The sequence below is a fragment of the Hirundo rustica genome, chromosome 1 (genome assembly GCF_015227805.2).
Source record: "Hirundo rustica isolate bHirRus1 chromosome 1, bHirRus1.pri.v3, whole genome shotgun sequence".
In the NCBI taxonomy this organism is placed as follows: domain Eukaryota; kingdom Metazoa; phylum Chordata; class Aves; order Passeriformes; family Hirundinidae; genus Hirundo; species Hirundo rustica.
Window position 1 is genome coordinate 105,879,873 of NC_053450.1, and position 26,199 is coordinate 105,906,071.

General features: G+C 36.6%; 1 protein-coding gene across 1 annotated transcript in view; it reads left to right on the plus strand.

Annotated features, from left to right (window-relative positions):
* The window catches only part of CNTNAP2 (contactin associated protein 2), a 770,772-nt gene that overhangs the window by 587,183 nt on the left and 157,390 nt on the right, over positions 1-26,199 (plus strand). The window contains exon 14 of the mRNA XM_040057848.2: positions 12,166-12,322. Within this exon, the coding sequence (XP_039913782.1) occupies positions 12,166-12,322 (157 nt within the window). The remainder of the gene's footprint in view (positions 1-12,165; positions 12,323-26,199) is intronic.

Genomic DNA, 26,199 nt, shown 5'->3' on the forward strand with positions numbered 1-26,199 from the left:
CAAAGATAGTTTTCTCCAGAGTAAGCTGTAGATAATACATATCTGAGGTCCTCTGCTTGTTCCCTTTCACAATGAAATTTGTATCCCTTTAAGTAACTTCTCTGTAGCAGCATCATCATTACTAATGTTTCATTTAATTTCTAAAATCTGTGTGTATTACATATATCTTTTAAAAGGTTATTCATGCCTTTGCGTGAAGTCTAATAAGAGGATATAATAGTCTGCAATAATTTACAGGTTGGTCTTAAACAGCAAAAGCATTTTGAAAAGAAACGGTTTGGACTGTAGAAACATGAAAGCATGAAAATGCCTTCTGTGAGGGCTTCTTTGGGAAGGTTATTCATTACTGTGTTCCATTTCTGTCTCAAATGCCCTTCCTTAGCAGATGATTTGAGTTTGGGCCTCCAGCTTTAATCTTTATTTGTCCTGGATTCATGTTTTTTGAATAGTGTAGCTTCCTTTATTTCAATTTGGGTACGCTTGATAGTCAGCCTGTTGTAAGCCTCAGTGCTGAGGCTCATTGTGTTGTATTTTCCTCAAATCTATTGCTATCTTATGAAACACAGTGCAATGCAAGTTGTGGTAATACCTGTTTGAGTCATTATTATTTCCAAAGGATGGAATACCCTCCAGACTTGTCACTTTGGGAATGGTGTTGCTGTCATGAAAACAGGCTAATATCTGGATTCATCTATTAATGTTTGTTCTGGCTTCAAAATTGCCCAGGCACTCCATATAATTGAAAAAAAGAATTTTTTTTTCTTAGACTGAAATATCAGTGTTATTATCAAGAATTCATGTCTTCCAGTACAGCAGTGGAGGAACAATGAAACAGAAGAAGTAAAGATGAATGTTCTGATGTTCCTCAAGGGTCAGTGGGGAAAGAAAATCAACAGCAGCTGCAGCAGTCTCATCAACAATAGAAAACCCTTGCGCTTCCCAAAACCAATTTCCAACAGTGCCACAGTCCACGTTCTGTATGAAGTGACAGATATTAAGTTCACATGGATGGAGAGAAATTGAAGTCCTTCTGTCTCTTATAATGCCTTTTTTCTTTCAACTTAAACACTGCTTGGGGGCAAGGAGCAACATCTCAAAAGGAAAAATTCTTGTAAGTGGTATTGCGATCTCCAAGGAAAGACCTTTTGGCAAAAAAGCTTGCATCAGTTCTGCTCACGTTGATTGTAGTTTAATTTACCTTGGGATCTTGTTAGTTTTAGTTCATTTGTTAGTAAAATGATGGCATTGGCTCTTAGGGAGTTGTCATATTTAGTTCCATGTAGGCTGTTATTACTGCAAATCAGATAAAATGGAGCAGCAAGATATTCTGGGCTGGATGATGTAGGTGCACATAAGAATGTTACCCATTTTCTTCTCTGTATAGGTGTGGGTGTGTGAAGCTAGATCCCAAGAACTATTTAGCTACTTTTAGCTTATTTAAGGAGTGTTGTGATTGTCTTCATAATATTAACAGCAAGTGAATCAATCGAAAAATAAGATCATTAATACCATTCTGTGGTATTACTATCACTGACATAAAATTTTACAGAACTGATTTTTTCTTTTGCCCTGTTGCCACATAATGTATAGAATGCCATCTTAAACGATTCTCTTTTTGCACTCAGTCTGATCAAATAATTTCAGTTTAATTTTACACTCCCTATAAAACATACTACTTACAAACGCAGCCATTTTTGTGCTAATAATCACAGTTTCTGATTCTCACTAAGTCTTCCAATGGGACTCTGCCATAAAATAAGGCTGTGGCTATAGAAAATTTCAAAAGGCATCTCCTCACTGTTGGAGTATCATTGGTGAGTTCCTAGGCTTTTTTATATCCTTTTTAAGAAGGTAAATAAGCCAGGGTCTTTAGCGGTATTAACCTGCAGGATTTCAGTGCTAATGGTTCTACGTGTGTCTGTATGCTGCTTGCCCATCCATGAGGTTTGAGTAGAGATAAGTTCATCAACTGATCACAAAAAGACAAAGCAAAATCACGGAATCCTCTAACTTATTGTTAGTATGCTCTTCGCAAGACCACGAGATGGACTTGTGCATTCTGTCATGACCTGGCTGGGAAGACCCCAGGGTATATAAGATAGATAAGTCTGTTCTGGGACTTTCCCAGCTTTGCTGCTGCTGGCACCTGTTCTACTTTGGGTAGTCCTAGCTGTGAAAAGTCTATTCCAACTGCAGTTAAACTTTCTAGCTGTGTTTCTTCCTGTATGCGCTCCTCACAGAGGAAGTGCCATAAGCCCCTTCTTTCAGAACACATAGTAAAAATTATAATTAACTGGTTTTTTATTGAGTATTTATGTCTGTAAGTGTTGTTTTTTTTCCACAAATGACACTCAGTTGTTTGAAAATACTTGCTTTTCTCCTTAGCACTTCCTCAAGCTCAGACATTTACTCTTAGGCCTTAAATGATCCAGTGAATTTACAGTACAATTAATTAATTGCAACAGTAGCAAGTTTGGCACACCATGCTGTTAAGGATAGCAGGGACTGTAGTGATTTTATAATGAATTCACTTTAAATCTTAGCAAAGAGTAGCATACAAGGACATCTGACAGCTGCTTTCCCCAGCTAAATCTCACCACTGAGACTCAATTCCAAGAAAAATAACAAGTCAGGCTTGGTTAGTAGTGCTGCAGCTTGGAATATGAGTTTTGACAAGGGAAAAAAATCATTTGTACTGTACTAGCTTTTCATGAGCTGGGGCAAGGAGTAAATCTCTCCAATGACAAAATAAAGCTGTCAGACAGCTTTTTCATAGAACGCATTGGACATCAACACGACAGTTCTCCCTCCTGATCTTTTTTATAGGTTGCTAATTCTGAAAGAAAAGTCATCTTTGCCTACACATTTGTGGATTCAGGCGCTGACATGTTAGAAAGAGTTATACTAGGACAAAAATACCGATTCAATAAACAGGAGTACCCCTACCCTTGCTGAAAAGATGCTTTAGCTAAATATTTATTATCTAGGAAAAGATACCGTATTTGCTGCTTTATATTTTGAGATTGATAAATACACATATGAAATGAGTTCTCTGAAAAATTAACAGGCAAATATACATGCACATGAGAATACTTTGATGAACTGAAGAACACAGCAATGCCCATCAACCCGAGGCATAGTCATCATTAAGGCAGTAATTTTGTTTCTCAAGCACTTGAATAGGTTTCCTTTTCTGGTTTTACTGGACATAGATGAGAAAATTTGGGGTTTTCTCAGTTCAGCCACTTTTTATGCACCTAAACCTAAGTGAAGCCTAAGGAGTATGGCGAGGACTGGTCACAGGGGCCTTTTCGTCCGGGATGAGTGGAAAAGCCAGAGCTCCTGGAGGGACATCTAACATCTGATTTTAGTTCCTGATACTGAAGGTCATGGGAGTTCCTCTAGTTTGGGTTATGGAGGTGGTTATCTTTACCTTCATTTTAAAATGCACTACTTTATGGCTGTGGAGGAAAAGTAGACAGCGATTAATCCTTAACATGCTCTTAAGAAAACAGTAAATAGAGTGTGCTGTATTAACATTTACTGACATTTCATATGCTTTTCACCAGTATTTTCCAATATTTATCTTAATTTCCTATTAAAATCTCAAGAATATTTCCCTTTCATAAATTACATTTGACATATGGCATAATTCTGAATATTTTACAAAGGAAAAGAACCCAAATACTTCATGCCAAGGTTCCGTTAAAACGCTTTGGCCATGAATTTAGACATCACATCAATTCTTATATTAACAAGCAAGGCATGTTTCAGAGTTCTCTTTCTGGGCTGCCTTTAAATCTTATATTTTCAAGCAGTTTAAACAGTTTTTGCAAATAAATAGTACTGTCAAACGGACCAACCACTTTGTTGTTTATAGACCAACCACTAGTAAGTTTATAAAGAAAACAAATGTTTGAGGCTAGTCTTAGTAAAAGAAAAAAAAATCATTTGATACTAGCACTGTGAAAAAATAAGTCAGATGTGAGTGCCTACAAAATTTAAATTATAATAAATAATAAATGAAAAGTTTTAGGTTATACTTCTATTAAACACACAAGTAGCTATAAATGAGGTGTTTCTAGTTTTCTCAAGTGGCCAAGGGTACTTTTAGTTTCTTTTCCTTTGATTGTTAGGTTCTTCAGTCTCTGTTTTCTGCCCCAAGTTTCCAGTGTGTTCAAATGCCTCATTCATGTTGTCATGAGGGTTTGACTAATCTCAAGTCTTAGTCATTAGAATAGTGACCACTGATGCAAGCTCTATTCACAAATAGTAAGCACTCCTTATATTTTTCTTTTTTGCAAAGAATTTTTTTTTTTTGCAAAGAAAAATGATTTATCAGTTAACAAAATGAGGTAACAGCGTAAGAATTGACTTTGCTTACAATTGTCATATTAAATTCATGTGTATATGTTGCACAGCACATTAGTGAGCAAGAAGTGTTACTGAAAGAAATGGAAAATTGGTAAAATATTGATTAAAAAAAATTATCTCAGTATAACCACATATATACGAACTCTCCTTTTATTTATTAGGTTCACTCAAAGTCACTTTCGACACAAGTACTGTCACTGAAATATGGAAGTGTGACCTGCCAGACTCTTCTCTGAGTTCTGTTTTCTCAGTTTCAAATAATTCCACCGTCTGGGTGATCAAACTGATAGAACCTACTCATAATCCGCCTGAGTTGCAGGCAGGAGCAGAATCTCTCACAGTTTAGCATCTTCAGTTGGCAGTGTCCACTCTTGCAATGAAATTCCTCAGTGCTGGGTTTTCAGCCTAGGTTGGCACTTCCTAAAACATGAGACAGGGGCAGAAAACCTGCAAAGTGTGTACTCAGCTTCATGTTGGTCCTGAGCATGCACATAATAATAAAGATGAGGAAAAAATCAAATCAGCATGAAAATAAACTAGATACACAAAACCTACCGAGCTTTGACACCGTTGACTTTAAGAATCCTAAACTGGAACATGTGGATGATTTGATGCGTGAGCGACATTAAGCCACTTTTGTTTTTTCAAAATATTAAGTCTTCAACACCTGAGATAAATGGCTCAAAATGTTCATTCAGAAGATTTGACCTGACTGGAATAGATACTGCTGATGGTATGAAGAAAAAAGCTGGCAATAAGAAGCAAGGTGAAAGCTGTGAAGCGCACAACCATATTAACATGCTGAACTTTTCAAACAGTGACAAAATTATTCTTTCAGTGTCTGTTTCTTCACTGTAATAGCAGATAGAACTCCTGCATGGGTATTAATGAACCATGACCTTAAATCAGGTTGACCTTGTGTGAGCCTAAATGTACCGGGTGTTATAGTGTAACTGAATGCAAAATCCATGTCCAAAGAAAGTATTTTATTCAAAAACAGAAGAATTATACCTGGCTTTCCACATGTGGAAATTGATTTTTTTTTTAATTTTTTCTTTAATTTCATCATCATATATTACCCCTGGGAAATAGGTTTCATTCCTATCTATGATTAATTCAGGTGTCCAAAATTGCAATATGTTTTTGAAAAATGTCTTTGGGCCTATTCTGCTAATAACAATGACTGGGTAATTAATTCAAGATGTTCCATTTAAAAAGAAGTAAAAGACTGAACAAAAGAATATTTTCTGAAAATAATAACAATTATACAAGTACTGTAATTATTGTTGACATTCCTTAGTATTTAATGGAGATCTGTAATACTAATGGAAACTGGAAAGAACCCATTTAAAATGAAACATTTAAAAGTTCAATTCAAAGCTCTCCAGTCCTGTAAATTAACACCTAATTTCTTCCAGGGAATAGCTAAATGTAGTTGTTAAAGTTAGACAGGGTCCCTCAATAAGTAATTTTCACTGGTCTTGTTTTTCAGAGGTTCTGAGCCATCAACTTCCATTTGAAAGAATTCTTAGCCTTTCTTTTTAACAATTTCCTTCAGTTTTAAGACCGTATAGAGGTCAGGGAAATTTCCAGAGCAAATGGGAGATGGACTTAGCTTTTCCAGGTATCTTAAAATAAATACAGTCCTCTGTATTTATTGTATTTATTGTATCTATTCAGAGGACTCTGAATGGAGTCCTCTAAATGCAGAGTGCCATGGAACATCAGTCCACTTAATTTTGTTCTCAGAGTTTTCTCAGTATTGCTGCTTCAGTTACTAGTACTGAACACATAGAAATAATAGCCCTAAAATGTTGCAAGTAGCAGAATTTTAATTAATCAGTTGCATTTAAAAATAATAAAACCAATTGTTTATATTAAATGCTCAGTAGAATATAAAGTGTACTTTCAAAAGTTATACATTTTGAAACCAGAAACTTTAAAAAGTTATATTTTTGAGACTGTTCAGTTATATTAGAAATAAATATATTATTGACTATTAAGAGTTCTGTTCATACTACATTAACTTTTGTTGGGTATAGTTTTATATTAAATTAAATGGGTCAAAAAAAGATAAATTTATGAGATGAAAAAGGAATCACTTTTTTATGACATTGTGAGAATACTAAGTGATCTCTGAAAATACAGACAAGTTTCCTTAATCTTTACTTTTTCTTGAATCTTCTGTACAGGAGAACTTGATAGAAAACATCAGTGACCAAATTCTTTACATACTTTGATCTAATAACTGCAAATCTCACCTAATATTGCACAAGGATTTAAATAAGAACCTATCTTTTGCAATAATTAATTTTAACCAAAGTCCAGCACTGCAAAGACACTGCAAGCACTGTTAGATGTATTACATGTAGATGTTAAAGGCTTGTATGTGCGTGTGTGTGTGTGTGTGTGAGAGAGAGAGAGATTCTAATCACTACAAATATGATTAGAGTATGATGTTATAGCCTATAGCCATGCTCATGTGTCTGCATGCCCCAATAAAATCACATTGGCCATTTTGTCCTTATAAGACTGTTCTTTTCTGTGAGGTTACAGGATCTCTTAAAAATTAGATAACTTTATCCATTTTCCTGGTAGCCACACCTTACTCTGATAATATCATTATTTTTCTGCTAAGCCAGTGAGTGCTGAGCACACAAAACCTTGCAAGGGGCTGCTCTTCAAGAATGGACAAGGAAAGGCACCCTGGTCATAACTCAGTACACAGAAACAATTTCCACAGCATCCCTTGAAGGAGATCTGGTTTGTACCCAGAAACCAGTTCTGCATCAGTGCTTTATTCTAATCAAAATTCCTTGGCAGGTGGAGAGTCTCTTCCCTCCTCCATCTTCTCATGATGCTATTTGTCCACAAAAGCTTGGGCGGGAAAAAAAGCACTCAATCAATGACAACAACTAAAAAGCTTCCCATGACTCAAAATTTATATATAAGGTACGAAAAGGTAGTTTAAAAAAACAGAAGAAATATCTTCTCGTATTGCTTCTTTTTGCAATACATTCAAAAACTACTTTTTGTCTTTAAACTGGATTTATATACTCTAAATTCTGTGAGACCAACACTTTTGATAGTTTAGCAAAATAATAATTTTTGTTAAAATACTCTGATACTTAAATTTACATGCATTAATGATCATTCTTCACACTGGACTGCACTGCTCATTCTACTTGGATTAGCCTTTTCCAAAACCTTCCAAAGCAGAAGAAAAGAAGCAAAGGGCTCCTGAGCAGAAAGATTTATATCCTTAGAAGGAGAGTACAGTGGTATAAAAAAAGAGTGAAGTGTGAGAGGGAAATAGTGAACCCATTTCTAATTTTTTTTTCTTTTTTTTTTTTCCTGCATGACACATCCTTCTCCCTTCTAGCCTTCTTTTGTATTGTTTTTTTAATCTCTCCAGTTGCAGGGCTTTTTACTCTCTGTTGTGCTCAGTCACAGCAGTGTCTGCACTATAACTGCATAGCATTCTCAACTTAAGCATATGAACTTTAGACAAAACGTTGCTCATCTGTTTCTTGACATGAAGCAGAAAGGCTGTTAAGAGCTGTTCTCATCTGATTTGTCTGATACAGAACAGATGGGACATAACTGTGTCTCCACACCTCTTATTAACCTTAGACTGTAAAGGAGCTCCAGAACCTCTTGTATCGTCACTGTAGTGCAAAACGCTCTGATGTGAGGCTCATCTTATTCTTGTGCCTTATTCCGTGGCACTCCTGAGTGGATGCCAGCTAACGAGAGCTGTCTACCGAGATCTCCTCTGTTACAAGCCTTAGCACAATATGCCAGGCAAGCAGAGCCTTGGGTGGTGTTCACAAAGCAGTGCTGTGATTATTGGTTGTGGGGATGTCTAGCAGAATATGTGCTGAGTGCAAAACCCTTAAAATCATATATTACTGTCATGGGTTAGTACAGTTTGGTTTTTTAGTTACAGAAGAATGTAGAATAATTCTCCAGGTTAGGACCTGGGAATAGCTTTAGAAAAGACAGGGACCTATCAGAGGGTTAGTTGGAATATTGGCATCTGTTCTGACCACTGAAAATCGTCGCCTACAACTTTGGGAAGTAGCATATAAAACCCCTTGATTTCCTGTAGGTGGGCCTTTTTCCTTCTTTCCTTTGGCCAGAGAGAGACAGGTAACATCGAGCTGGGCCTGCTGATCCCCTCTTCTGGGGGAGCTGGCCTGAGACCTGGCCGGATTCCATCGGCTCCCAGGTGAAAGGGGGAAAGGAGAGGTTGCTGCTTTACAACAACTGCTTTCTCTAAACTTCCCTGGAGCAGGGAGAGATCTCTGCCGGGCCCCTGATAAGAGCTATGGGCACCATTTAGGCTGAGGCCACCCCAGTTTACACTGAGGGGTGGGCTGAGAAGGCATTCATGATCCTGCCTGTTTTTTTGTGATTCCGGACTGCCTGGGTGTTCTGATCGCTGATGTTTCTGTGTGAGTTCTTCCTCCCTCACCAGCGCAGCCTTGAACATCTAACACCACGAGCTACAGAGGGAGAGACAAAGACTCCGAGCAGATTTAACCCTTTCCTGGCAACATGAAGCTTACAGAGCTTGGCCCTTCTCTGAGAAAGTAAAAAAGGACAGAGTGATCATAAAGAAAAAACGAGCATGAAGTCAGTAGAGCAAGAGTGAAAAGACTATTAGGACAGAGGGTTGAAGAGTTGATTGTTCCATTCTTACTTGAGCCATGGAAATGAACTCTATATTGAGATCATTCCTTTAAATCATGGGAAAGATATGCATTTGGGGAGATGATTGTTTAGACTGGTGTGTGGATTTGAGCAAAGGTGTTTGTGATTGACTAAGTAATATTAATCCTATAAGATGCTTGAACAGAGATAAAGATGAGAAGCCCTCTGCAGCAGTGAAGAAGCGAAAAGATATCTCTGTACCTTGAGATGAAGAATCCTTTGCTTTAGAGTTATTCATCTTTAAAAGGTGACACCCCAATATGCAAAAGTCTAAGACCCATGACCCATAAGCAGCTTGGGAACCTGCTCCTGGGAGGGTCACAAAGGCAGGTTTCTCTGGGCGGTTGTTTTTGTGACAGTTTAAAACCCACAAGAGAACTGTTCTAAGTTGTCAGTGGGATCCATGGCTCTAGAAGATACTCTTCCCCTAATGAATTGATGAAAGACTATTGTCAGATAGTGAAACTGACTGAAAATTACAAGTTTTGTCTCCTTATGTTGTTTTGTAGGAAAGTTAACAGTTTGTAAGGGGAGGGAAGAGTGTTTTTGGAGTTTCATTCTGTTTTAGTTTTTTTCCAACTTACTTTATTCTATTTTTTTAGTGTGTGTTAATAAAACTATTTGATAATTTTTAAGGTTGAGCCTGCTTTGTTTTTCTCCTAGTCTCTCCCACAGAAAAAGAGTGAATACTAAGACCAGGATTTAGTGACCGTGAAACCACTTCATTAATTGGTGTTTCCGCCCAGTTTCAAAATTAAAACTATTACAATTACCTTCTTAACATTTCTGGAAATTATAAACATGCACATTAGTCTCTTCCTAAACTGGTGTTCCTAAGCCTGAGGGTAGGTCTTTTCTTCAGAATGAAGAAACGTGAGTCCAAATGCGGCCTAGCCAGTATATATAAAAACACACTAAACACATTAAAAGCAATAGATGTGAAAAACAGCTCTGTCTGCTCTAGAATACGCTCATGGTTTAAAACTGTACATCAATTGTCATTTAAATGAGTTCAAACATACCCCCTTTGTGTCTGTCATAGTGGTCCATGACAGCCATCACTGTAGTCTGTAATTCTGCCATCACTGTCATCTGCTTTAATCAATTCTACCTGTTTCTGAATTTTTTATCTGCTTTTTGACAATTCGAAGTAATTTTTTTCTCCCAGTGCTTTAATTAGCAGTCTTGCTTCCCAGTAAATTACTTGCTGACTGAATCATGCAATCCTTCACTTGACAGTATGTAAACAAAGATAATTTTGAGTAACAGTCAAAACGGCTGCATTGGTGCCACAACATAAAAACTTACTTCAAAGATGAGATTAAAAAAAATATAGAAGTTTCAGATATCATTAGTTCTGTAGTTGGATGCTGTATCAATAAAAGCAATTCTGTCATTCTCTGTGGAAAGATAACGTTTACCCTTAAATGCTTTTTAAATAATCTTTTGTAATCCAGGGCTACATACTCTCATAATTGCTAGATTGCATTGCAGGTTAGGAATGCCACTGGAGCATCCAAGTGGTGCATTCTCCTAACTTGCAGCACTTAGTTCTGTGATAATTGAGTTACAGAAGCTAAAATGACCAATTCAGAGTCTAGAATAAAGTCACACTATTACCACACTCATTGCATTAGCTCTGGAGCTGAATGGCCACACAATGCAGCACAGCCACGCTAATAAAAACCTTCGGCCACCACGAGTTTTTCACATTACTGTATTTTTGTTATATTATATTAACAATTCAAATACATTGAAAAGTGTTTTTGGAGAGTTGAGCATTTTCAGGGTTTGGTACTCTTTAAATATGTGTAGATGTTTGGTTGTTTCCTTCATGTCCATAATTTTATTTTCTTGAGAGTTTGGTGTAGATTACTTCCACCTCTGTCTGGAAAAAGTGGCTTTACGGTCCAGGTGATCAAATCTAATTGTGAAATGGCTATTTTAAGGATTATGCCTGTAGTTTTGGGGGGATGTGTGCAATGCGCAAACAAAAACCTATGGAAGTAGAATATATATTATGTAGGATTTTACTGGTAAAATTTATTAATCAGTGAATTCCATAAATTAATTTCATTTAATATAAATTTGCCAGCAGCAGATTAGATGATGGAAAAGAGACATTTTAAAAAAATGTGTTTATAAGCTGAGCTCAATCACTATTTTTCAATGCCAAAAATCACTAAGTACATTGATACTGATTAAGTTATTCATTTTTGTTTGAAGTAAAGTTCATATTTGAGTGTCTTGCTGAACCAGAGGAATAAAAATTTGGAATAGTTTTCCAGTAAGGGCATTTTTTCAAATTAGAAATTAGAGTGGAGGGGGGTTATTTATTTATTTATTTACACATAAGGTCATAGTTAGTCCAAAAGGATTAGAAATAAGCTCAGAGCAGTATGTGAAAATATCCAGTTGTAGACCCAAGTCGAAGATACATGATTACATCAAAGTTCAGAACGCCTCCGCTAAAGTATTGCATTAAAAAAATTATATCCTGTTTCCAAAATGGTTAAGATGCTTTTGGAGTTTGATAATATCTCTTTATGCTTTGTTTAACACCAGCTGGAGGGCGCATGATGAACATGTTTGTTTTCCAGTGACAACAGAGTAACTTTCAATTAAAAGCTGTTGTTTAGAAAATAAATAAATAAATAAATAAGAGAAAATAAATGAACACATTTTCCTGTGCAGCATTCAAGGTCAAATATTTAAATAATCCATCTGATAGCTTAATATGTGAGTTTGAAATTAATTGTAAATAATTATGGAATCTGCCCGCATATTCTCATTATATAGAGTACAATTAAAAAGCTGAACAATGAGCATATAAGATAAAAAAATAAATTATAAATTGTAAATTGTATGAATGCAGAAAAGAAAATGTGTTCTGTTTACCTGGTAAGGTCTTTTGAATGCCTTTAGTAATAATGAATTCATTTGTTTGCCAACAATGTGGGATGGCTCCAGTTATGTGTTGTTAGCATTTGAATATTAAACATCTGAGCTCTGTTAATGCATTATGGAGCTCTACCCCTTTGATGCATCATAACCTTGCATTTTCATTCCTTGCAGAAGGGAATCCATATACCTGGTGGGTTGGAAAAGCCAATGAGAAGCACTACTATTGGGGCGGATCAGGACCTGGCATTCAAAAATGTGCCTGCGGCATCGAACGCAACTGTACTGATCCCAAGTACTACTGCAACTGTGATGCTGATTCTAAGCAATGGTGAGTGCTTTACAAGAAGGCAGGATGAGAATGACCAAATCTCTTAACTTTTACAACACTGCCTTGACTTCGAATATATCTTTTTTTCTGTATTTCCTTTCTTACCAAAGAACAAAGGCAAAAATATTATATTTGTGATCCCTCCTGCAACGTGTCGACCCGCATCTTGATTTTCATCTTATTCATGGTATCTGTGACTGTTAAATATAAGGGCTGTATTTATGATTTCCAGCCTACTGAGCTATAGAAAATAATGTTAAAATTGCAAAGGCAAGTCTTCATAGGAAAGATCAGCATTTTGTCCACCCATGCAACTTTGACTCCATCAGATTCAGTTATACTGCAGTACAGAATTAATTTTATCCTGCAACTTTTTGGTTTTTCACTAACTTTCTCCTTTTTAGAGTTCTCCTGCTGCATTTGAATGTGAGTGATATGTATTAGAATCACGCATCTAGTGCCTCCAACTCTCATTATGTTAAGAACCAGACTCAACTTATATTATGGAATGAGGCTCTGTATTTCAGAGGACGCTGCCAGGCTTTGCATAAGATAATTTAATTAACTAAGGCAGAAAAAAGAAATAAACTTGCATCTCTGATATTCCCCATAAACATGAACAGACTGTGTAAAGCTCATCATCATTTTGAGTGAGACCCTCTCTGTGGTCTTACAACACTCAATTTGTGAGCCTTAATCATTTATGTCTCTTTTATCACGACAGGCAGGATTATATTTTACATGGTATGCAATGTTCAGTGACATATTGAAACCATACTTTCATGAACATTTCTCCCATTAATAGCAACCTGAGTGTAATTGGATCAATACTGGCTCATAAACCATTTGAGGTTAATTGAGAAATTCTACAGCTGTTAATGAATGTAAGGCTACAGAACTGTAGTGGTATGTCAGAGTCTAAAACAGGAAAAAAAAAAAAGAGAGTAGGAAGAATCAGAGAACCACAGAATCACAGAATAGTTGTGGATGAAAGGGGCCTCAGAGTTTCTCTAGTACAACCCATCTATTCAAGCAGATTATAAACTGTTGTCCAGTACTTTGTTGTTGCTGTTAGACACAAAAGAAAGATGAAAGACTCCAAATATTTCAGAAGGCAGAGTATAGAAAGCTCTCTTGTCTAATTCTTACCACCTTATATAAGGTGTTCCGATACAGATTTAACATGATTGGTGAGTAGGAACGACACCTCTCTAATCCCATAGGTGAAACTAGAGAAACAGCAAAACACCAGCTGGAGAACGATTGTTTTGGGAAAGGATAGTAGTTTTGCCAAGACTGTTTTGAGAAGAGGCTGTCTCAAGAACTTTTCCCTTGGGAAACAGTTAGCACTGCTAGCAGGCTAAAATCCCTTCAGATTTAGAAATGTCAGGCCCACACTTTGGACAGTTTTTTAATAAATCCAAGGATGGACTCTGCAGCTTCCCTGTGCACATTGTCTCTGGTCCTGGGACTGGACACCATTGGAAAGAATGTGACACCATCTGCTTTGCACCCTCCCATTAGGTATTTATAGACATCCCTCTCAACCTTCTCCAGGCTGAACAGCCCCAGCTGCCTCAGCTTCTTTTCATAGGAGATATGCCTCAGTCGCTCTGTTATCTTAGTGGCCCTTCATTTAACTCCATCCAGTAATTCCATCTCTCTCTTCTACTAGGGGCCACAGAACTGAAGCCAACACTCCAAATGTGGCCTCACTAGTGCTGAGCAGGGGAGAAGGATAGCCTCCCTTGACCTGCTGGCAAAACTTTGCCTAATGCACCCCAGGATACCATTGGCCTGCTTGGACTCAAGTGCACATTCCTGGTTCCTGTTCTACTCAGTGTCCACCAGAACCCTCAGAGTCCTTTCTGCTAAGTTACTTCCCCGCTGGGTGGCTCCCAGCATATACTGGTGCATAGGGTTGTTTTCCCCAGCTGCAAGACTTTACACTCTTCACTGTTGAACTTCATATTTCTGTGAACCTACTTGTCCAGCTTATGAAGATCCCTCTGGGTAGCAGCAGGACTCTGGCAGGATCTGCAAGAATGAAGAAAAACACAAAAATAGAGTCATAAAGGAAACCTTCAAGGCCCTGCAAAAATTGTAGATTGGGATGTGGAAAATAAAATATTGCCACAGACATAGCCACCCTAAGCTTTGATATTAGGATAGTATGCTGTTAGCTATGATATGGGATGAGCTACAGAGCATCGCAGATGTAGAGTCAGTATTACGGACAGGGTAATCACACATGCTGCCAAACTTCAGAAATAGAATTAAATAGAGATTGAAGAATATAAAGTCAGATGACTTCAACTCAATCATAGGCACTAGAGCAGTGTGGCAGGAGGGAAATAAGTTTGGTTCGGTGTCAAAATAGTAACAATAAAAGGAAGATACCGTGATAATAATTACAATAATGGTAGAATTAGGAGCACTTACTCTTTTCATTGCCTGCGGCACTGGGTGCATATCCATGAATAATAGGGCTCCGTACCATATGTTGACTGGTTTTTTTTACACCAAGGGAAATATATGGGGAAAATGGCACTTGATCTCTTCTTAAAGACTCCCCAAGAGTCACATATGGTAATTTAATAAGCAGCATTCACTCAATAATCTTTTTGTAACCTCTGCACCCCTTTTATCCACTGAGATTATGTGGATTCTACTAATAAACATATTGATATGGTTATTAGATTTAGATCTAAAATAGGCTTATTATCATAAAAGATTTACAACTGTTTACTCGGAACTCCATACAAGAATACATTTATACGATAATTCTTTAGATAAGTAACAGAATTTTTTCAGGACTACTACTATTTATTGCAGGATGTTTTATGGAAAGCAATTATACTGCTGGATATTATATTTTAATCTGTAGTGTATGTAAATCACAGGAAGAAATGGAAGCTATATTATAGTCTTAAAGGACATTTTGTTCAAGATTCATTTTTTCAGTTTGGTTTTGGCAGAATCTAGTCTTTTCCATATTCATATCTTTTGGGTTTGGGAGTTATTTCGAGGAGTTAGGGATTTTATCTAACCAGGTTCATCAATACCTAAAAAGCAAGTGAGCTCCAGAGGATTGGAAGACCTTTATGACTTTGGGGCAGAATTCAACCAGGGCCTCCAACACATCTGTGCCCAGTTCTGGTGACAGCAAAACAGCTCCTGGTTTGGACCACAGAATATGCAAGAGTTTGTGATGAGCAGACAAGTCTCAGTTCATATATTAACAAAGCAGCTTGTCACAACTTGCCACCACAGCTCACCAGCACAACTTATTTTAGAAGGATTTACAATCCCCTTAAAGAGAAGGCCTGTGTAAATGTCAGACTGTGGCTGAGAGTTCAGGTGGGACTTTTGCAGTAATTGCATATCTTGTCCACAGCTGGGAGCACTGCATTTGGTTGTAGTGTGCCCACAATGATGTTCTGCTCTTGCCCAGACAGTGTTGGAAAAATTGTTTGGGGGTTTTTTCAGTGGTTGTAGGGTTAATATACAGTGGGGAGAAGGCAGTAGCCAGAGCAATAAGTATATAAGAAAAGGTAAGGAAGTAAAATCGGAAAAGAAGACTGTAGAAATTGTGAGAATGAAAGGTGAAGAAGAAGAGCAAGATTCAGAAAAGACATTTAAAGGAAATTGGGGAGCCACTGAAGAATGGAACAGGCTGAATCAGAATGATGTAGTGTAAGTAGAATATTGTCCACTATTTTTATTGTAGAAGTTAGAAATAGTGTTAGAAATGAAGAAAGGAATTACAGTTTGATGAATGATCTCATAGCAAAGGCAGGAGAATGCTTCCCTGAGGAAGTGGATTCTAACCCTACCTCTGTAAGCAGGTTCCTGTGTGATGCTTCCTCAGTTTCACAAACCACTTCTTCACAGAACAGTCATTAGTCTGATCCTAATTTTCTGGGTATCTAGTGGAAAGACAGAAGTCCACTTTGTGCAAATACCAAACATTCACAGGTGTAACCAGAATAAGGATTGCATCTAATGCAGTCATTAAAAAAAAAAAACAAACAAAAAAACCAAAAAACCCACAACCCACATGTAGCCATTTCAGATGGAGCACTAAGTAGGAGTGTTTTTAACATTAACATCTTTCAGCCTCAACATCCAATCTATAGAATGCAAATTATGTCAGATACTCCCTCATGGAGGTATTGCATAGATAGGTAGATTTATGAAGCAATCATCTGCTGTACTAATGAGCACTATAAAAAAATCCAATGAGAAAACGTGGCCTTTATAGAAAGATTTGAAATAACACATTAGATATAAAATGAGATCCACATATTGAAGCATTAGAGTAAATTTGGAGAGTGGGCAATATTGTACTAAATGAGTATTGTCTGCATCCTATACTGAATAATGCTGAAGCCCTCCAGAATAAATAATAATCAGGGACTAGTCAAGGATTGTATCATGGTATAGGAACAGGGGACTAACTGAAGCTCTTTAAGCAGCCTGAAATGCTTTTTTTTTCCAAAACTGTGTGTTTCGTTTTTGCTTCTTTTTTTTGCTTTTATTTTATTTTAATCAAGTGTGTGAGTAAGTACTATGTAAGTACAGAACCAGCTGTGTTAATTATGGACTCACTTACATTATAACTTTTCCCAGGGATTACGAGTATACCATAGGCTTGGTAAACCTTACATCTGTATGGTTTTTCTATTACTGATTTTTAAAATTTCACATCACATCTTGTCTATCTGAATAAAATAGTTGTAGAACTATTTATCACATGCCTAACATGTTGGTTATCATGTCTGGATGGTAAATAAGCCAAATGGTAGATATTGGCAGGGAATATGAGATATGGAATTCAGATTTATGTGTATTTGCACACATAGTCTAAAATAGAACCTGATTCTTTAGAGAACTCTTGTTATTGGTGCAATATAAGTATTAAGCAGTCATTTTTGTTATGATAAAGAAACAAAAATACAGATGGAAGAGCTTCATCCAGAGTAATCCTGCCAAAACAATCCTTAGTCCCAAATTTTCCATGACTTGTGTCCAAAATGAAATTAATGCAGAATTTAATGGATCAGATAGTATAAGAAAGGTTAGATTTGCTTGCTAACAAAGATAATTTTTTACAGTGTGTGTAGTTGACATTTGAAGTCAGATTGCCTCAGTCTGGAAAATAAAGGTAGCTGTTATGAGTAGCAAGAAGTTCTCTGGGTTGCTGCTAAACAAAATTATAATCAAATGATTAATTTTGGATAAAATGTAAGACTTTTTGAAAAAAAATCTTTTTTGAATAAAAACATTATTATTACAATTTAGCCCTTTCTTTTAAAAAAAATCGATTGTAGAGATAGGCACACTGCATAATTAGAGTAGCAAATGTAAAGCTCTGAAAAGAAATTTTGATTCCTACTCCTCAATCCTACAGATTGGCCAAAGTTTCTACACCACAGGCTCCTTGCTTTTTATTACAGAGAAGTCACAATAAGTCAGAAGACTTATAATATGATGCTGTTCAAGGATTTACTCAGAAAAGGTGACATAAGAAGCTTTTTCATTTAGCGCTTCCTGATGTGAATGCTCTTCAGGCTACAAAGTCTGTCATGGACTTCACTGCTGACTACTGATGTGGTTGCTAATCTTTCAAGAACTATTTGGTTTCCCAAAAGATGATCAAGAGGGTTTAAGCAGAATTTGCAGGAAAAAAGTGCTTTGGACAAATGGAGAAAATCAATGGAAGGAACCTTACTTATAATCTCACAGTTTGGATATTAAAGTTTCTTTCTCCAGAGCCTGTCAGATTGGTTTATTTTTGTGAGGTGTTTTACAGAACACTCTGCAGGATGCATCTCTCTTCCCTTTACAATTCTTCTCCTGCAAAGGCAGTTTCAAAAGAAAGTTTCAGGTCATGAGAAAAGATGACCAAACAGAGCTCAGAATGACATGAGTTGTTTAAATGACAGGAATATGGGTGGATGTTGAAATGCTGGCCTGAGGCTGTGGAAGTGACAGGTAGGTCATTTGTAGCCAGATTTAACAGGATATTAAAGGCTCCTGGAGCTATGGGTAGACATCAAGGCTTAAGTTTAGTATGTAATAATTACCATCGAAATCACAGATATTTCAGTTCCGGACTCCCTTATCCCTAGGCACTTTTGAAAATCCATCTGTCTTTTAACCATGTGTGCTCTCAGTAACGGAGCTGCTGGTGCAGAGAGAGCTGGATAGTTAGAAGGACTTCTCCTGTCCTTCATTAGAAGCTGCTAACAATGTCTTTGCATATTTTTCCCATTACTTTCCCATCTAGGCAGCAATTGGAGTTTCCACAGAGGTGTTACACAATCAGAAGTGTCTGGGCTACACATTCTCTGTGGAAAACAAAAAACAAAACCAAACTGAGAACTTATCATTGGCTCTATGTGGCTACATTTTGTTTATATTTAATGACTATTTCTAGCATTATGTAGAGAAATCTTAAATTTCCAGTAGGGAAAAGGGTTAAGTGACTGGGTATTAAATAGGCTATTGTCTGTCCTGTGTTTGCCAGCTGTGCTTATCAGATGTAACTGGTGTGGAAACAAGGCTTGCATGCTGAAAAAGTGTGATCTTCCTCAAATTAATTCCATCCTCTTAGTTTTATAACCTATTCTATGTTTTTATTTATAAAACTATATATACCTTGTGTTTATTATGCATTCCTCTTTTTTACTTCTTCCACAAGAAAAGGCTGAATGATTTTGTTATCATTTGAAAACAATATATTAAATATACGATAATGACAGATTAAAGGTTTGAGAGATGGAAATTTTGAAGTGGAAGACTTGGTCATGCTACAAATGTGCTGAGTAGCCTTTCAAACTCTACTTGTGCCTTAGTATCATCACAGAACTCTGGCCAAAATCCAGGATTTTGTTACACAAGGCTATCTGCAAACACAAGAGGACTGGTTTTTTCCTCAATACTGTGCATTCACTACCATAAATGTGTGTATAAGACTGATTTGAGTGATTTAAAATTTAATCCAAGGGCTGATGAAGGGCATAGAATCTCTTTCACAGTAAGTTTCCAGGCTATTGCTTTTACATAGACTTTGAAGGACTTTGCTGTCTGGAATTGTACCTAATGCCTGTGTTGTATTTCTAATGAAATGTATTTCTATGGCAACTCTAGTCCATAGATTGCTTCTTCTCTTATAGAGATGTTCCATGAAGGTACTGACAGCAGCTGTGGTATGTGGTTCACAGGAGCTGACAGATCACCAGCCTGAACTGATACAGATTAAGGTGTTTAGGAGTTTTAAGATTCGATGAATCATAAAACTTTCAAATTTTGATTGTCTTTTCTCTCTTTTCTTCTCTGCATTATTCACCTTTGGGACTTGATTCAGGCCTTGTTTATAGCAAGCTGATCTTACTTGGACTTTAGCTATCGTCCTACTCACCGGAGGGGTAAGGAAAACATTTCCCCTAAGGCTTCTGGCTCATGGCAGTGACTAGACATGTGAGGAACAAAGTCTTAACGTTCTCCAAATCTGAAAACACAGGAAAATGTGGGCATTGATATGACGTGAAATATCTCTTTGGCAATCTGCCTTTTCTTTGTTAAAAAATACCCCTTTCTTACTCAGTCTTTTTATTCCATCCTGTGTACTTATTGTTGCAGCTACAATGATTTTTCTTCCTGCAATCAGTGAAAAACTAAGAATGAGGAAACAGGATTCTGTACTGCTTCATGCATCATGAGCAGAGTCTTTTACCTTGCTGTAAGTGTGGAAATGGTAAAGCTATGACAAACTCCTAAGGATGAAGATGATTTCTATTTGACTTCAAGTTCATTCATTTCTCAGTGCTAGCGGTAAGGAATGAACTTAAAGGGGAGAGTGATGACAAGACGTTATCCTTGTTTATTAATTTGCTCTGTAAATCACTGTGAGACAAAAAGTGAGTGTTTGTCCTGCTGCCAACCTCACTTCTAAGCGATGCTGTTCAGGTTTTCTTGTCTTCAGTTCCAGCTAGTCAGAGAGATGGTGTCATCCAGGTCTTTTTAAGTTACAGAATTGTTCAACAGCGGCACTGAAAAAAAAATCTGTCGGATTTGGTATTTGTAATTATTATTCTCTGGCATAACCTTGCTGTTATTAAAAGTGTCCTATCTTTCTCAGAGTATACTAAGAAATTTCTGAGAGGGTCATGAATTAGCAGGTGAAAAGGCAGATACATGATTTTTAATTCTACCATGCAGATGATCGGAATATAATTCCCAGCACATTTGTATACTTTTTGTTATTAAAATTCATGATTAGTGTGACTGATAAATCAAGTGAGCAAGGACAAAAGTGTCTCCTATGTTTTGCACAGAAAGATGCAGACTTTTTAATCTGAATGAAAAGCTTGTAGTCCTAACTTTAAAGCAAATGACCTTACTGTCACAGCTTGTCAGGTAAGGGCAGAGTACATTGAGCATTGTGCACTGCAGAACTTTTAGCTGCCAATTATTTTCTCCTCCTCTACCTTTTATTTATGGGCTACCTTAAAGACTAATGACTCTCCTCTCAGTGCCATGCTATGAAGATGAAATCACCCCAGTGCTGACCAGCCCAATGTATTTCACTCTGTACCTGACTCTGCTTAAGTCTTGAAGAGGGTGCTTTTCTTCTTAAATTGTAGGACTCCTCTGACTTTTTTATTTCTGAATCAGTGCAGTCAGATGTAAAGACATCTGAAATATATGACAATCTGTGTTATAGGGTAGATGAAGACTGCAGCACATGATTAATTGTTATTACTATTAGCAGTCATATTTTAGCTGAAACAATCATGAGGGACTCCATCAAGCTGAAGGTGTTAAGCCTCCAGTGTAAACAAAAGATATATGTGTTCACTGTTTGTTCTTTGGTGTACCAGGAGCTACATATAGGTATACAGATATAAGAAGAAGAATGAAAATAATCGTATGGGGGGGAGAGGTGGGTCTTGGGGAAGAGACAACTCAGAAGCCCTTAAGATATTTCTTTTGTGTCAGGTGCCAGACTTGATGGGAATATTTTCTTCAGAGCAATTGATCAAAATATCCTGTCAGTTCATCACTGAGGTAGTTGCAAAACCTCAGAATTCGAAGGAAGAATCGTTTCCTTCTTCTTCTTTTTTTTTTTTTTTTTCCCATTTTTCCCAACAGATTCTTACCACTGCAAAAGACCTGATAAAAAGAAAAGAAAATGGATGAGACTCACCTGTAGCATTATGTTTGCCTGGGAGTGATTGTTATATACATAATGCATTATTTTACTCTGAAGAGGAAGATGACTTACACTGTCTGTGAAAAAAAAACTCAAAGCAATCAAGTAACCTTTCATAAAGTCTGGAAATTGAGCAAGAAAAGGCAATAGTTCTAACACCTAGAGAAAAAGGAGATTGCTTTTCCTTTTTTTCATCTGTAGTTAGGCTTGTAGAAGAAGCTTAAATTCTATAAATTGTTTTAATGCCATGGACTAGATGTGGGTTTATCTTAGTTACCTATCATGTTTCTGTCCCGGTTTGCCCTAAGCATTCAAAATTACTACTTGTCTGTAAGTAATTATGGATAGATATTTTGTCCCAGCTGCAACTCTCTTTGTGTCCCCTGCAACTCTCTTTGTGTCCCCCAACCCTCCCCCCACCCCTCCTCCAGCTGTTTTTCTTTTCCTTACCTTCTGTTCACATGCAGAATACAATACTTATGAAAATTATTAGTATAAATTACAGCCCCTGGAGACCCTGCAAAATTTCTAAGGGCTGTCTTAGTGTGCAATGGAGACTCAGTAAATCAGATCTAAGGTAACCTGTTGCATTATTATCTCAAGTTTTTTTCAACAGTCTTTAAACTGAAATTAAAATGCTGCATGGATTCTTTACAGTAGAAGTGTGTCTGTATGACCCAGGTTCCTGATGCAATTCAGATGGCTTTTTTTTTTTTTCCCCATATTTTACTGAAAAATAAGTTTTTTACTAGGGAGAAATTATTCTATCTAAACCAATATCTCAGGACAGTTATTTATGTGTATTCCTTTATCACAAATAGTGTCTTTTGCTCAACTTTTGGAGAAGTGGAAGTTGATTACAGGATTACGTTAAATTTAGGGGAAAAAAATCTTCCTTGAGTTATGTCTTGGGGCTGTTGTTTAAGTTAGACAATTGCCTTTATGGATGTATTTGAGTATATATATATATTTATTTGTATAAATTATTAAAGAGAAAGTAAAGCAAAATGAAAAGGAAGAAAACCTAGATTTTCAAACCAGCAGGCAAATATAAATTTAATAAACTAAAATCTGCTGGCATTGTTAGAAAATGTGATGAAAGAATACAGTAAATATAAAAAACTATATCTATGATGCAAAAGGGTTTTTTTCCTGAAAATGTTAAAGCACAAATGGATTTGTAGCTATTACTTCATGAAAGAGAAATGTTTAAAATGCTATCACTGAACATGCAATCGCATGTCTAAAAACAGTCATTTGCTGGATATGACATAAAATGTCACATAACATTTACTGGTCAGGAGTTCATGTGTTCAGTTAAAGCATTTTGGAAAAGAGAATTAATTCAAGTATCTTACGTCAAATCTAAGATACTTTTTCCTGAAACAAAGTCATATTAGAAATGTTTAAAGGATTTCATAAAACTCAGGAATCAAAAACAAACTCCTCTTTTACACAGCATACTTACAAATAATGCTCTTTTAACCGACCTTAAGTTTTGCTGCTATTTCACTCAACAAAAAAGCCCAAAACTCAGAAAAAGAAATTATTAATCCCTGACATTATAAACAGAAAATCAATATGTTCCTTTAAGGACCTTGAAAAACCAACAACATAGATAACATCCACTGATGGAAATTTCTTGAATCAAGAGAGCAGATAGTAGATGACAAATGTGAACAGAAGCTCAGGTATATTGATTATTGCCTTACTTTATTATTATCACAGTTATTATTATTATTATTAACTGTAAATTATATGTGATGATTGTGGTGCAGAACAAACCTAAATGATAAACAGGAAAAAAATGTCTTCTTCTGAAAGCTGAAAAAAAAGAAAAATTATGTTTAGAATGAAGATAGATATTGATCTGCTTAAATGTAAGCTGAAGAACCGAGATAATCATTGAGGAAACTGAGCATGGCAGCAAAAGCTTATTAAATACTTTTCCTAAAGACAGATAATTTTGGACACGCTTTGAGGGTGCTTAGGTCTTGCACTATACTCATCTATACCTACACACACTCATCAGATCACAGAGCAATTCAGCCTGGAAATGGCCTCCTGAGCTCTTGTAGTCTGACCTGCTGCTCAGGGATGGTGGAATCAAACTGGCTGAGGACTGTGTCTTTTTGAGCCCAGAGCACCTCCAAGGATGGTCATCCCAGAATCCCCCTGGAGAACCTGTGCCAGTGTTTGACCACTGTCATGATATAATAAGGATAACATGCACTCTTTCAAAGACTGGAACAATTGACTTAAACCAGTTGTTGCTGAATAAAGTAGGTATTTCTAACAACTTTTTAAAGAATCAGCTTTCTCTCCTTATTGCCATGGAAGAACACTGTAGTTATAGAGAGGATGAAAGAGTCTGAAGTAAAGAGACTGAGAGTTACAGCACACTAGTAGTGCCTGCTTCCAATTTTTATTTCCTCTTTCATTTATAGGAAATAACTTTTTGACTCTAGTACACCCAATATGCTGTATGAGCTGAATAGTGAAGTGCCCAGAGCTTGCAGGGGTTAGGTTTGATAATATTGGGATCCTCCAGTTATTTCCTACTAATACTTGTTAAATGGTGTGCTGTTTCTGGCTTATGTGCATTTCCTGAAATTTGAGGATTTCATTTAGTTGCAAAATGATGCAACAATCTTATGATTGGCTATAAAGTCTTTGTAAAATTACAGGCCTAAGATTTTCAGTGTTTTGAAAGAAATACTGAAACAAGAAAATACTGTGATTCAAAATATGTTTATTTGTTGACATATTTTTGCCTATCCAGGGATGTAACAAAACAATAGGAAAAAACCAAACAAAAACAAAAACAAAAACCAAAAAAAATCCTCAGTAAACAGGAAAAAGAATAGCATCTGGAAACACTTTCTTCTCTTTCTGGCAGCTGGTTTTGTTTCCTAGACAAATTCTGTGCTTTTGTGGTGGATTATGAGTGGGTTCACTTTCCACTGGTAGGCAGTCTGAATAAGCTTCAGTTTTTTGCAAAATTCAGGGTCTGTTTCTTCTCTGACTCAATGGCAGTTTTTCTCTTGCCATCTCCAAAACATGATGAAATATATATTATAAGGAACCAGTATGTAGGCAATACATGATTTTCTTTTTGCTTTCATTTTCACAGTAGTAGTTCAGCTTCAGTTGCTAAATATGTTGTGTGGTTTTTGAATGTATGTGCTAATCTTGTCTTTTACTACATACAATATTTATGCTTTTACTACATACAATATTTATGCTGATTCTGTCTTCTGAGGGATTTTTTTTTAAAATGGAGCACTTATTTATACGTGACAAACATAATGTGTGACTGAAATAGTTCAGGTTTGTAGGGGGAAATGGACATACCGACGATTATATCTCTAGTTATACCTTTCATTTAGTTGTACAATGAAGAAAATTGTGTGTTTGGTTTTTTTAGCCTACCAATTCAACCTGCCTTTGCTTAACTTTTGTAACTTATTCAAATTTCTTGAGAACCTTCTAGTGATTTATTTGAAAATTTATAGCACCTACCTCCTCATGATTCTTGCCTAATTTCAGTTTCCACTTCTGATATATTAATGCTTGCAAATTAAGTATGATCTTGTAAAAAAACATGTAAATTCAGTATAAATTATATTGATACAACCGAAGAATGTACCAGCAAACCTCCAGGTTTTGTTGTTTTGTTACCAGTGACTCTTTTACAATCTTAAGGCAGATTATTATTGTTTGTAAACATGGGGGCTTTTTAAAGAAAAAGATATTTTAAAACTATTAACTCACAGCTTTCTGGAAGGCTACAAAATGGACCCAACTAGAGGATCTCTGGAAGCCCCTTCTCATCCCAACCATTCCATGATTTAGTGATTTGTTAGATAATGTGAACATAATTTCCTTACTGACCCCATTTCTGGTTTGTGCCCTTAGGAGCAGTGGAATACCTTGCCCAGAAGGATCAGGGGTGTTGTTACATAATCATGGAACCACTTGTTGTGAGCCCTAGGCTTTTCGACCTATGTTATATTATATTTTAATTTCTGTCTTCACCTAATGCTGATAAAAAATGTCACAGTCTGAAATACCAGGGAAGCACAATCTGATTGCTTAGGGTCAGCTTCACTGTACAATCTACCCAGAATTGCGTGGAGTCCTGGAAAGCACCATTCTTAGAGATAAGAGGGAGGGGGAATCTCACTCTCTTCATCAGCAGCCTCCTTCATCCGTGATCATATTGTCACATGTCTTTAGAAATCTGAGGCCCAGAGCCATTTCAGTCTGTGCAGTCAGGACTGTCACTGCAGACGTGGTAGAAAAAATCTTGGGGGAGATCATCAAGTATCGTGCTAGGAAAAGACAGGCTGAGCTCAGATGGAATTGTGTTAGGAAATGAATGGTGAGTTCTGCTAAGTATGTGCCAGTCTTTTGTTGAGAAAAAAAAAAAAAGTGGTGATATATAGTGTAAGGAAAGTTGAGCTCAAAGGCTAACAGAAATTATAATGGAAACCCACCAGAGCAATAAAGTGGAGCAATCTGGTGAATTAATAGGTCACTAAACCTGTATAAGTGTGATCAACAAAACGCTAAACAAATGCTTGACATTCAACAGTCAATGCAGCAAAATAGATTTTTCTAAACAAGAGCATCTGCATTTGGCCTAATATTTAGC